The sequence below is a fragment of the Gopherus evgoodei genome, chromosome 1 (genome assembly GCF_007399415.2).
Source record: "Gopherus evgoodei ecotype Sinaloan lineage chromosome 1, rGopEvg1_v1.p, whole genome shotgun sequence".
NCBI classification, from domain to species: domain Eukaryota; kingdom Metazoa; phylum Chordata; order Testudines; family Testudinidae; genus Gopherus; species Gopherus evgoodei.
In genome coordinates, this window is record NC_044322.1 from 48130201 (window position 1) to 48144580 (window position 14380).

Sequence of the window (14380 nt, forward strand, 5' to 3'; positions counted from 1 at the left end):
GATAGGCAATTTGAACTAAGGGTAAATGGATTTTGTTAGTGCTTGGACCATTTGCCAGAACCCGTACATTCAGACCCAACTACCACCTTCTCTCCCTTCATTCTCCAATGTAAAGGACTATGTCGAATTTATAGCCTGAATCCTGGAGTATGTACAATAATTTTTTTTCAAAACTCAGATTCATTTTTCCTGATTAGAAACAGAACTTTTTTTTTAAGACTGAATTTCCATGCAACAAGCGCATCATAAACTTAGTATCATGATCTGTTTTCCATCTGCCAAAATACTTTGGGTCTTTTTGTAATACTATACAGTTCCTGTAGATTGTATATATGGGGGTGTATACTGTATAAACTGGAAACTAATATATTCCTCTCTACTTGGATGAATATTCTAACATCTTTTTGTTTATAATATATTGCTGCTAATGACCCTGCCAATGTCTAATCTGCTAATATTGAAAAACAGGGACAGGCATTTTGGTAAACATCCTCTGAGAACCAAACCTTTTTCCCTCTGAATAATTTTGTTATACTTTTAGGTGTCAAGTTGGCTTAATAATCCTAACATTAAAAAAAAACATGTACTGGTGTACTGAGAGAAAGGCAGTGCACGATGCCTGATCTGCCTTCAGTTGAGCTCTGCAACCCTCACTAACAGGCACTCTAGTAGTCTAAATCCCACTTTTTAGTACAAATTTGTACTTTCTGTATTGTACTGCAATGAAAAAATGTTTTAAGTACCAAAGTTTCCTTTCCTCTATGAGTCACAAAGGCTGTTCTAACTCATCTTTGGTGCTTGTTTTGCCAAATAATGAACTAAGCAAAATGATCATGAGTTTAAGTGTTTTTAATTTATAGTAGAACTATTTCAGCTACATAAGAAGAGGCAGTAGTGCCATCATCCCCACTACAACTGTTCACACAAGCCAGCTGACTAGATGGCAATCACAATCCAATACATTTTGAAGCTAGTTTTAGACTGTCAGTAATTTGCTTCAAATTGCTGTAAGATTTTTGGTGCAATATTTCTACCTAGCTGCTTTAGGAGGCATTGGGCCAATTTAATCAGCAGATCTTGAATTTGCCATGAGCTTGTCAACCCACAATGTTGATTTTAAATCCAGCTACTCATCCATGACAGCTATGATACTTCAGAAAGAGCAAGTACTAATGAGGTAAACTTTATGCGAAACATGAGTACCTCATCCACACACATTGCCTTTTTTATGTTGTTTTTCTCCTATTTTCATAGCCAGAGATATTTGGGTTGCTTTGGATCATGGCATAGGATAGGTTCTAAGGAAAAGCGGAATGAGAATGGATCCTTCTTCTCATCCAAATCCCAAGCTGGAAGGTGACTGGGTTGAAGCCATTTACGAAAACGGACACTTTGTGGTGATCCAGTGAAGGAGAATTCCCCCACCCCACTGCTCTTGGGGTCTCAAATAATTAGGTTCACTTAACCCAAAGGAAGGGTTGTCTGGAGAGGACATCATTGTGTCCTACCCCCAAGCAGGAAGAGTGGACAACATTGATTAGCCTGTCAACATTACTTTATGTCTTTATGACTGAAAGTATTATTAGCAATAAGAGAGCAGTATGAGGCCCCAGTCAAGATCAGTGCAATAGGGCCCTGGAGACATGTATCGTCTCTGCCCTGGAAAGCTTACAATCACTTAACTCTAAAGCAACATCATTAATATTTCAACTCCTGTATTCTGCTGATCCAACCACCAAATTCATTCATTCAGTTAATGTGATCTGAAGGCGTGTATTGAATACAAGCACATACCATTTGTACCATCCATTCCACCTGTCTGCTCCATCCTTCTGGGGCACTGGCAGGGGCGGCTCCAGACATTCCGCTGCCCCAAGCACGGCAGCATGCCATGAGAGGCACTCTGCCGGTTGCCAGGAGGATGGCAGGTGGCTCCAGTGGACCTCCTGCAGGCGTGCCTGTGGAGGGTCCGCAGGTCCCGCGGTCCGCTGGTCCTGCAGCTTTGGAGGGCAACCGGCAGAGTGCCCCCGGTGGCATGCCGCCCCAAGCACGTGCTTGGCGTGCTGGGGCCTGGAGCCACCCCTGAGCACTCGCTCATGCTAGAGCCTATGGTGCTCATCAGTGAAGGACCCAAACCCTCTGAAACATTAAAAAAAATAAGCCTCAGAATGTCCATAACCCCATATTTCATATGGGCATTGTGAGGATTTCATTTCTTTAATGTTTTAGAGGTGTTTTACCTGTTTGACAGATGAGAACTGATCACGACAATCTCATCTTCCGAAGTCCCAATTCAGTGTCCTAGCATCAAAACCATCTATTCAGAATCAACATAATAATTAAAAGTCATTTTAGAGGAGAGAGAAGTATGACCATTAGTATGTATCTGTAGGCCTTGTCCACACAAATATTTACGTTATCTGAACCATTATGACATCTGAGTTACAGGATGATCCAAAATGCTGACACCAACTCAGGAATCAGTGTAGATTAGGACAGGCTGTGTCAACAATAACTTGATAAAGTGACTCAACTCATAAGAAAGTAGATTATGACCATTTCCTTTACTGGGAACTTTTTGCCCCATCCCAGCAGACCAGACATTGCTGTAATCATCACTGCAAGCTGGGTACACTCATGCAATACTATCAGTCACACAGGATGGTGAGCTCAAATAAATCTGCTTAGCAAGTTAAGGACTTAATATGACTAATTGAGTGTATTTTAAAGAGATAATTTTTCAGCTGAATCACTATACCTAACACCTTTTTAAAAAAAATAACAAAACGTTTTCCAACATCCCTGTTCAAAAAAATATAGTGCAGAGTGCAGGGAGAGTGCAAGACGCACATAAAGCAAAAGAAAGTTGGTTCAATTTTGTAGATAGCAGCCTGAATAACTAAGGCCAGAAGAAAATAAAGGCTATGTAAAAGCTTTCAGTTAGTTACAGTTATTACACCGTTAGAATAAAGTTGCAAGAATTTTAGAAGGTTTTGTTTTTACTTAATTAGCCTGATAGCTTTATATTCCTCTGTAGTCGGTAAAGAATTCATCTTTAAAAAGATCACACTGAATGTGTACTCATCCAAGAAACGCGATGGCAACAGAAATAATTCCTCTATAATCTCTACTGTACTTTCAACAGCAGCATCTCCTCCAACTAATAAGATGGCTATTTTCTCCTGAAAAACAAAACAACAAAAAAAGCCAAACAGGGAAACTGTTATGGTAATGCCCACTAAAAGTTATAGTCATTAAAAGACTTTGTATCAAAAGATTTAGTTAGAAAGTCTTTCACACAGATTCTAAGAGTTAACAAATCCTGACTAGTATTCTCTTTTAAAATATTTATTTATAATCCCCAAATAGCAATCATTTTGTGCCAGATACCTGTTGCATTTCCAATATTCCTTTAGCCACCAGCTCTGACTTTACACCATAGAAGCTGATTTTTTTTGTATTGCAAGTTTCCTCTAATTTTGCTCTGAGCGCAGAAAGTGAGTAAATAAGTAAAGCAGTCAGCTTTCAAGGGATGACCTCTATGCTTTCTATTAATGCGTTTCTGCCACCTGATTAAGAACCACACACCTGCAGTAGCTTTAGCATCAGATCACTGCACTGTAGAAAAAGCATCTGTAGAAAAAGAAATGGCTCACATTAAAACAATACCAAACTTAGGAAAAAAGTAGCATTATTTCTGTACACATTGAGTCTTGCTGCATAAAAACCTTCAAGAATTGCCGGCTTTTCTAATTGACTTTAGTGCAGAATGTTTCCATTGATCACCACTGTGTAAATGGCCGCCTGAGGTCCTTTAATATTTTTTTGTATTAGAGGTTACAGACCCAGTCTATTTAAGACCAGCTTACATAATTTTATAATTTAAAAGGAAAAAAGTGAATTTTCTGCTGGGCATGAACACACACACACACACACGCACACACGCACGCACACTCTACAGACAAAGCCAGAGTCAAAGCACTTTGTACATTTTGTCTTTGTACTCCTTTACATGTTCCTAAAGTGTGCTGAACACTTTAAGTTCTCTATACACGTAATAATAAATAGAAAGGCAGAAATAACATGCAAACAGGACTATTCATGGAGGCATACATATTGGAATAGTTATTTTCTCCAAATTGCAAATAGCTAACAGGTTATTCAGGCCCCTTCTTCTATACCTGCCATTTCTCAGTGAAAAGGCTTTTCGATCTCACTTAATTCTGAGTGCTTTCTCTCTCCTTCAGTGTTTTTCTATTCCAATGTTAATATAAAGAGGCATCGGGGAAACCTATTTTATACAAGTGTTAGGACAAGATTCTTCTATTGTCAAACACCAAAACAATGAAACAGAAACAAACCATTAATATTACTGCACTATGTCTCCATAACACTAATGGTTCATTTCTACTTCATATAGAGCTCCGCATTTACAAGGCTTCAGACAGCAAGAAAGGCTATAGATCATTGAAATACTCCAGGGTAGCAGAGGATTATGGAACTTCCCTTTTACTGATTGGGCAGTAGTTCAGTCTTAATGTCTCATGGCTATAAAACCACAAAAGCACACAACAAACATTTCCAAATGGAAACTGTGATTTTCTTTTCAGACACACATAGGGTGACAGTGGGGTGAGAAAACTGCTTAATCCATATGCTGCCTACTGCTGGGGTGGGCAAACTACGGCCAGCGGGCCGGATGCAGCCCCTCAGGGCTTTGGATCCTGCCCACGGTGCTGACTGCACCACATCCCTGCGGCCCCTGGGTGGGGGCGCATAGGGCTCCATGCGTTGCCCTTGCTTCCAGGCACTGCCCCCTGCAGCTCCCATTGGCTGGGAACAGGGAACCTCAGCGCTTCCTGGAGCGGTGCAGGGCCGGGGACAGGGCAGGCCTTCAGGGAGCCTGCCCTTGCCCTGGTGTGTGCCGCTGCCATCCCAGAGCTGCTTGAGGTAAGTGGTGCCAGGCTGAAGCCCGAACCCCTCCTGTACCCCACCCCGCAACTCCCTGCCTTGAGCCCCCTGCCTGCACCTCGTACCTCTCCTGCACCCCAACTCCCTGCCCTGAGCCCCCTCATGCACCCTGCACCACTGTGCACCCCAACCCCCTTCCTGAGCCTCCTGCCGCACCCTGCACCCCTATTGCACTCCAACTCCCTGCCCTGAGCCCCCTCGTACACTCCACACCCCTTCTGCACCCAACCCCCTGCCCTGAGCTTCCTGCTGCACTCTGCACCCTTGTACACCCCAACCCCCTGCCCTGAAACCCCTGCCATACCCCGGACCACTCCTGCACCCCAACCCCCTACCTTGAGCTCCCTGCTGCACCCTGTACCCCTATGCACCCCAATCCCCTGCCCTGAGCCCCCTCCTGCACCAACTCCCTTCCCTGAGCCCCCTCATATACCCTGCACTCCTCCTCTGACCTAATCCCTTGCCCTGAGCCCCTTCCTGCACACTGCACCCCTTCCCACACCCCACACTCCCTCCCGCACCCCAACCCTCTGCCCCGGCCCTGCATACAATTTCCCCACCCAGATGATGCCCTCAGCTCAAAAAGTTTGCCCACCCCAGCCTAGTGTAATAAGGTTTAAGATTGCACTTACCTTTTATTTTCTTTGGTAACTATCTCTGACCTTTTTGTGCCTCCTGCTTATCATAACTGAAAATCTAGCTTTCTGGAGTTAATAAATCTCTTTTATATTTTTCCTAAAACTGTGCGGTTTCGTTGAAATGCTTGGGAAATCTCAGCTCAGGTTACAAAGACTTGTGTCCTCTCCACATTCAGGGAGGGGTGGACTGGGTAATAAACTTAACTGGTCAGGCAGATACAAGGCTGGGGGCTTTGGAGAATTGGCTGGTGCCTCTGTGAGATTCATGAGGGGCTCTGGGAGCATTCATTCAATCTAGCTGGGTGTGGGGCTCCACATGCTGTTCTGCTGAGTGATAACAGTGCCCAGAGGGGTTTGCTGCTTGAAACTAGCAAAGCATTGTGAGAGACAGCCCAGGCTGGACAGTTAAGAGGGCACAGTGGTATCCCAGTACAGGTTGTACCCTGGGGATCCCATTACAATAAATTCTCCCTAAACAAGTCAAAAGCAGATATGTACTCTTTGCCTCCAACAGTTTTTGACTCAAAATAGTCCTGAAAAATGTATTGTTTAAGGAAACTTTTGCAGATACTGTTCTATAGGATAACTTATTGGAAACTGTCTCAATTTCTCTAGGACAAACAAAAGTGTTCCTGTGAAATGCATTACTCTTCCCCCAAAACTTCAAGGCAAAGATTCTGTAGGCCAGATCTTGCCCCAAATACTTATGTGCAAACCCTTATCTCAAATAGGTTTGAACAGGAATAACTGAGTGACTTTGTTATAACATGATCAAAGAGTTTAGCATGGGTGGGACATAGATGAATCCCAGCCACATTTTGACCATGTTGTAATTGGGTTGGAGTAAACCATTTATAGCTTTAATGTAGACACGGTCTAAAAAACAAATAAATCTATTTTCAGCTTTTGTTTCCACTTTCCACAGAAGGATTTTCTGTCAAACAACCTTGGCTGGAAAGAAATTGGGGTTCTTTCTGTCCTTTTACTTCTTAGGAGGTTTTCCTTTCCATTTCCCAGCTTTCTTTCCTCGGCAGCAATTCCAAAGCAAGCTCTTTGGGGCAGCCGCCTTTCCTTCTTTTCTATCTAATAAGCACTTAGGACACAGTGGGCATCAGCATAAACAATGTTTGGATGAGCACAGAGCTCTTGAAAGAAAAAAAAAAAGAGGTGCTACAGGCTCCTGTACATATTTGGCCAGGAGGTACTGATGAGTCACAAGGCCAGTGCTCAAACTCAGAGGCATGCCATTAAATCTTCCTAAGGCTCAGACTTTAAGTAACATCAGAAGCAAAAAGAGTTTAAATAAAATGGTTTAAGTACCATAAAACTGTAAAATATTAAGGAGAGATGGATTGGTTAGGGCACAAAGGGGTATACCAGTAATGGAAGGAAACTAGGGAAAAAAAGATTGTCTTGATCAGCACAAAACCAATTTTATAGCAAGACGTGGAAGAGCCTCCTAAGAGAAGTGGTGGACCCCCATTTTTGCAATCGAAGCATTGTGGAATGGAATACAGGAAATAATTCTTCATTAGCAAGGCCACGTGCTAAAGGACATAACATCTTTTCCATCTCTACCTTCTTTTTACAACTTTTTCAGGACATGCTTGTTATACTGCACCCCATAATCTTCAAAGTGATATTATGATATGATTATGACAATTATGATGTCTTTTATGCAAGATAAGTCATGTGAGATGTCATTGGAAAGGTTATGATTTGCTGAATATGCTTATCCTATTTGTATGCATGGATCATTTTTGTATCTGAACTTATGAATATTGGCTATGTATCTATTTCACATGTAGCTATTCCTTGGCAACATCCACTAGGCAAAAGGGTCTCAGTCTAGATGGCTGTCTGGGAAGTGCCCGTTCAAGTTAATGAGCCATTAGAGAGAACAATAGCCTTAGGAGAAGCTTATCTGTCATCTGGGGAGCTTTCCTTAGGATGCTACACACAGCCTCGAGTAATGGCTTCTATGGCCCTACAGGGACATATTACCAGGTCACCTGGTTCTGGACTCCATCTTGGAATATCAGTATTTTTCCACTGACTGGCATGGGAACCAAGCTTTGAAGCAGAGTGTTCCTGCCATATGCAAAAGCTGTATGAGGCAGGGGAATGACATCAAGGTTCGTCACTGACTCTTCACCCACAGAGACTCCTAGAAACACCGGAGGAACAAGGACTGAACTAGGGGAAGTGCTGGACCCAGGCTAAAGGAATTTTTAGCCTGTGAATGGAATACCTGGGGATTCTAGGCTGTAAACGGTGAACCTTTCCCCTTAAGAATCTGCAGCCTGCTTGTATCATCACTTTGGATATGAATAGCAGATCCTCACCCTATCTCTTTAGTATATTAAGCTTGATTTGCATTTTGGTTTATTTGCTAGGTAATCTGCTTTGATCTCTTTGCTATCCCTTATAATCACTTTAAAATCTATCTTTTGTAGTTAATAAACTTATTTTTGCTTTGTGTGGGAGTCATAACTTGGGGCAGAAAGCTGTTGTGTATTCCTCTCCACATTGTGGGAGGGGGCAGCACAAGATGGTATCATCTTGGGTTTACACTCCAGAAGGGGTGGGTGCCTGAGTAGCTGGGAAGTTCCCTAGCCTTCCCATGCAGGGGCTGGTCACAGTGTCCGCATGTAACTGCAGCTGGGTGTGTCCCTACCTGTATGTGTGCTGGAAAAAGTGCAGGCTAAAGCCTGCAGAGGGCTTGGCAGCTTGTCACAGCAGTACAAGAAAAAGGTAGCCCAGGCTGGTGAGTCAGGAGGGCTCAGTGGTACCCCAGTTCCAGGTAGCACCCAGGGGGGAACCCATCACAATGCTAATTATGACTCTTCATAATAAAAAAAATCAGTGTCTGAAAAAAGACTTTTATCAATTGCATTAACTATTTGAAATCTAAATCTGCAGTCAAAGTGGATGTTAAACATGTAGATTGCTATAATTTCTACCTTTCTACTAATTATTCCATTTCCTATCCCATAACCAAAGTTAGTAGCTTCAACTCAAAAGTAAAATCTTAAAAATTAAGGGATTGACAGGTCAGAAAGGAGAGAGAATAGCTAAGAACCCACCACTGAAAGATTGCGTGTAGACAGTACTCCCCATGCTACAACCTGGAGCCTGGTAATCCCATAATTAGTAACAGCAGATGCTCAAGTGCTTAAAGTAAATCACTTCTGCATTTTAGTGAGTTGTTATTCATGTCAGTGTTATCCACCCAGAACAGATCTGACAGGATCGGTGACAGCTGATGACCTCTGTTTCAGAGCAATTTTTGTACTCTGGTTTGCCAAATCCCATAAAAGTTAGACATTTAGTGTCAGAGAAGGCTGTAGTGAATTTTACACATCTCCAAATGCAGATGTTAAGGGCAGGGATGGTTGTAGAAACATTAACCCTTCCCACACACACAATTTTGTTAGTGTGGCAACAGGTTTAGAAGTTCCACACAAGATCCCACTCAAATTATTTGAAAGATTATGAACACATGGATACAGAGGAATGCATTGTGGTATGGGAGTTATAACTGGAGACGGAGGAGTAAAAACAACCACTATCATCACCAAACCAGACACAAACATTTAGGCTGAAAGGATAAGCTTCCTGCAAGAACCTGCAAAACTAATCCTCAGTATAACCAAGGATGCCATGTTGCATGGGACATTTAAAAACAAAGGAAGATTGGACACAGCTTTAGAAATATACTATACGGATGATCTTGTACTGGAAGATCTAATCCATACTTAGAATTTACTGCTTCTGCTTAGATGTTCCAGTTTAGGCTTCCAGTTTCCGTACTGTTGTTTTCTCCCATCTGAAGCTTATTAGTTTCTCTCTGTCTAACAGAGCATAAGCTTTTCAGTGTGGGGACCTCATCTTTCCAAGCACCATATACATCACAGAAGGCAGGGCAGGGTGTGCTGAATCTCCACGTGCTGAGACTCGGTGTCCCTGCACTGAGGGCAGGATGGGTCTTGCTGGCTCACCTCAAGTCTCCCTGCACTGAGGGCGGGCCAGGGCTCAGTCCAGCTCCCTGCCTTAAGGGACTCGGTGTTCCTGCACTGAGGCCAGGATGGGGCTCGCTGGGTCTCTTCACATTGGGGGCTGCCCTGGTGGAGGGGCCTGAGAAAAATAACAACTTGAGGTGTTCATGTTTCTTGAGCAGCTGCTGTCTGGGCTCAGACTGTGAGACAGAGCAGGGAAGCAGGAGGCTCAGCTCAGATTTTTGTTCCACTGGGAGAGGGGACTGAGTGGTCTCCTTTCACCTAGTGCCTTCCACCCTCGGGTAACTTGATTCTCCAGCCTGGTCTGTGCTGGAGATTTCAGCCATCAATGCAAAGCCCTAGTGGACCAAAGCAAAACACTCCATTTGCTCCAGTGTAGTTTACCAACTGGAGAAGTTTTGTACCAGTTCAAATGGCAGATTTGTGCCTTGCCCTAGAGAGCTGCAAATTGCAGCCCTGTAATTATGCTGGTGACACTGCTCCCGCTTTCAACAAAAGGAATGTAAGTGCAGATTTCATGTCCCCTGCAGATTTTTTTCCCCCAGCAGAAAAATAGTTTGCCAGGGTGGTGCTGCAATTACATTTTTTGCCAGCTATGGCACCAGAAGAAAGAGAGGGCAGCTGGTTCACTGCTGGAGCAGGCAGCGTGGAGAAAGAGAGGGCACTTTGGCCTCAGTCCCCCAATTTCTGCAGAGGTTCTGGTGCCCTTGGCTAGTCAGTTGAGCAATGATGGCTGAAACTGGGTGAGGCCCTAGTGAAGAGCAGGCCACAGTCTTGACTGTCCACTGTCAAAGTTGACACGGAACAGAGAATGTCCCAGATGATACATGCTGCACAGTGAGGTCTTGTCTACATCGAGGTCTTTCTGAAAATCTTCCACCACTATCACAACACTAGTGCTATCAGAGGCTAGTCACAAACATTTTTACCACCATATTATCCAGGCCTATTCTGCGCATGTTTAGACAGCACTGGTAAAGATACCAGTAAACTCTGGCATTCCCATTGTTTCTTGCTATAGCAGAACTGCACTGATGAGACTGCAACACGGGGAGACGTTCAGAAAACTTCAGTGTGCACATAACCTTAGCTATAGCTCTCTGCTCGGGGTAATGTTGATAGAAGTTATAGTGTAGGCAAGGCATAGATTTATTTATTTATTTTTACTGCCTTGTCATCACTGTTGTCATGCCTACATGGCACCTTCCACTATTGCTGCTGCCAATGGAGCTGCATCAGGATGAATTATACATCCCATTTTTCCTAATGTAGATACGATCTCGGAGAAATTGGGGAAGTAGGAGGGGAATGACACATGCACTTCTTTACTGATTTGTATAGTGAGCCCATCTTCAAACTAAGTCCACCAACAATTAAATATCTTGTCTGTTGTTAAGAATAGCCTCAGTATGCATATAGTTAGAATTAGGGTCTCTGGATTCTGCATTCTGGGGCAATATTAATTTATTACATAATCAGTTCCCCAGTCACTAGCTAACCCTTTTCATGTACCATGATGTTCATATTTTTTTATGTTATAGAAGACGAATACAGTGTTGCCAAGAAAGCACTAAAAATCAGTCAGGCCCCATACAAATCATAATTTGAAAATTAATAAACTTAGTTTATTTGCCTTCTGGTGTTTGAGCCTTTTGTTCATGTTATAAAGCTTTTCTCTGCAACCACGAGGCTATCTACTTTAAAAGCTTTGATTCTCACACTCAAGACTTCAATTTTCATCACCGCTATACAGAAAGGATGTAAAGAAACTGGAAAGGATCCAGAGGAGAGTGACAAAAATGATCAAAGAGTTGGAATGCAAGCCATACGAGCAAAGGCTGAAGGAACGGAGTATGTTTAATTTGGAAAAGAGGCAATTAAGGGGGGACATGATAATGGTCTTCAAATACTTGAAAGGCTGCCATAAGAAAGATGGAGAAAAAGTCTCAAAGTAGCAGCGTGATAGTCTGTATCCGCAAAAAGAACAGGAGTACTTGTGGCACCTTAGAGACTAACAAATTTATATGAGCATAAGCTTTCGTGGGCTACAGCCCAGTTCATTAGATGTATAGAATGGAACATATAGTAAGAAGATATATATACATACAGAGAACATGAAAAGGTGGAAGTTGCCATACCAACTTTAAGAGGCTAATTAATTAAGATGAGCTCTTATTAGTAAGAGAAAAAAAAAAGACTTTTGTAGTGAAAAAAAAGTCTTCCCTTGCCACAGAGGGCAGGGCAAGAGGCAACAGCAGAGCAGATTTAGATTAAATCTCAGGAAAAACTTCCAAACTGTAAAAACAGCAGGACAATGGAACAGACTACCTAGGGAAGTCATGGAATCTCCATCACTAGAGGTTTTAAAAAGGAGGCTGGATAGCCATCTATCTTGGATCATTTAGGCACAACAAATCCTGAATCTTGGCACAGGGTTAGACTAGATGATCCCTGCAGTCCCTTCTGACCCTATGGTTCTGATTCCAAGAGCTGCAGCTTTAAGAAAAACCCCAAATTAAAAACCTGGGACAGGTGTTACCAAAAACCCCCTTTGTCTACCCCCTCCAGAAATCAGAAGTGACAATGATAGCTTTATAAAGCTAAAAAGAGGAAGACAGGGGGCCTGAGACTGTGCTCAGTACACTAGTGTTAATCACAGTAATTTCACTGAAGCCAGTGGAGTTACTTCTATGTAATACTGGGCTAAGGGCATCAGGAAATCTAACTTGTTACTTGATGCTTGGTATTACCTGGGTTACCTTCTGTTAGTGAAGGGATCGGCAACCTTTCAGAAGTGGTGTGCCGAGTCTTCATTTATTCACTCTGATTTAAGGTTTCATGTGCCAGTAATACATTTTAATGTTTTTTAGAAGGTCTGTTTCTATAAGTCTATAATATAACTAAACTATTGTTATATGTAAAGTAAATAAAGTTTTCAAAATTTTTAAGAAGCTTAATTTAAAATTAAATTAAAATGCAGAGCCCCCTGGATCATTGGCCAGGACCTGGGCACTATGAGTGCCACTGAAAATCAGCTTATGTGCTGCCTTCGGCATCCATGCCATAGATTTCCTACCCCTGTGTTAGTGGATCAGAATAATCATGTTTGGGGACCCAATTCCACTGTGTAGTGCAGACAAAACTTTAACTACATTCAAGGCTTGGACTCTGATCCTGACTTTCTCTGTACCCTCAGCTCAACTCGTTCTCTCATCATAGCATCAGATTCAGAATCCAGTGGCCTCTTTTGCATCTTTGGAGTATCCAAAGCTTTAGCTAACCTCTAAGCTTAAATTCCACAGTGATAGAACTTTCCTTAGGCTTGTTACACCACAAAATAGAACCATAATTGGGTCAGTGCACAACAGTATTCTAAACCAGACTGTATTTTTATTTTATCCTTAGTAAACAGGCCCCGAATCACTGCTTCAGTTTTCCATATGTAAAATGGGGATAACTGAGAAGTATGGAGTATATTGCAAGAATTAATTAATGTTTAAATGCCTTGAAATCCTCATATGAAAGATGCAATACAAGTACAAATACTACTCATTAATGCAAATATGAGCAAAACCATTTTAATCCAGAGAAAAATATTAGAAAGGAAAGCCACACAGAAGAGTTGGACAGTACGGGAAGAATAAATCATACAAAATAAACCAAGACAATTTAAAACCCCAAATAATGCCCCTCCTCCCCTCTGCCAAAAAACAAAATACCATAGCACAGGAAAGCTGCTAAAAAAAATATAACAGTACAAGAGTTAAATTCAAGTAAAAAGAAAAAACCCAACACACTTGCAGCCAGAAATAAAAGGACCCCTCTTTTTACACAGAAACAATATTTTCTTTTCTAGTCCCTCACATTGCTCTTAGGTCCGAAAGGGCTTGGAGAAGAAACGGAAACTCAAAACGCATCTCTGCTGAGAGTAAAGTGTGTGTTTATATGTATCAATTTCTCAAACCACAGTTTATAGATAAAGAAAGAATCTGCTAAAACCCCAATGTTTTAAGGCTTAAATAAGCAGCTTAATCATAGAATCATAGGATTGCAAGGGACCTCAAGAGGTCATCTAGTCCACTCCCCTGCACTCATGGAAGAACTAAGTATTATCTAGACCAGTGGTCTCCAAAGTGGGGTGCACGCACCACAGGGGGTGCATAAGATGATCCACTGGGAGGCGCGGCAGGAGGAGCGCTGCCGGAGGGAAAAAAAGGGGGGGAGTCCGGGGGAGGCCAGAGGAGGGAGGGAGCAGGGAAGCTGTCCCCCCACAGGCAGGGCCACCCAGAATGCAGGGCTTTAGGGGCTGCAGGGCCCTGGTCTGCAGCTCTAAAGCCCCTTCCTGGCTCGTGGAGGAGCAGGGGCAGCCGCGCAGCCAGCGGCCAGAGAGAAGCGGTGCTTTCTCTTCAAAGCCGGCTGGAGAGAAGCGGTGCTTTGAAGGGGAAAGCGCCGCTTTTCTCCAGCTGCTGGCTGTGCGGCTGCCCCTGCGTCTCCCAAGTCCTGCGACCCGTACTTGCAGGGCTGCATTCTGAAAGTGGCTTTAGAGCTGCAGGCAAGGGCCCCTGGGTCCCCTTAGCCCAGGGCTCTGCAGCCCCTAAAGCCCCTGCATTCCGGGTGGTCCTGCTTGCTGGGGCTGGTGGGGGGCAGCTCCCAGAATCGCAGCCATGGGAGTGGTGCTGCGCCATGCAGAGCCTCCTGCACCAAACAGGAGCTGCCCCAGACAACTGCCCTGCACCTCCTGCTCCTCCTAGC

The 14380-nt window shown here is 43.2% G+C and overlaps 1 protein-coding gene across 2 annotated transcripts in view; it reads right to left on the minus strand.

Moving 5' to 3' along the window:
* Positions 1-3154: 3154 nt before the first annotated feature.
* The window catches only part of LOC115652001 (coiled-coil domain-containing protein 169-like), a 62489-nt gene continuing 51263 nt past the window's right edge, over positions 3155-14380 (minus strand). Inside the window, exons 8-9 of one of the 2 annotated variants that reach the window (XM_030563423.1) lie at positions 3589-3633; positions 3155-3182 (exon numbers count right to left, since the gene is read on the minus strand). In XM_030563423.1, coding sequence (XP_030419283.1) covers positions 3606-3633 — 28 coding nt within the window. In that variant the 3' untranslated portion in view covers positions 3155-3182; positions 3589-3605. Of the gene's footprint in view, positions 3183-3560; positions 3634-14380 lie in introns of those variants that run through there. The other variant, XM_030563435.1, reaches the window with a different exon arrangement.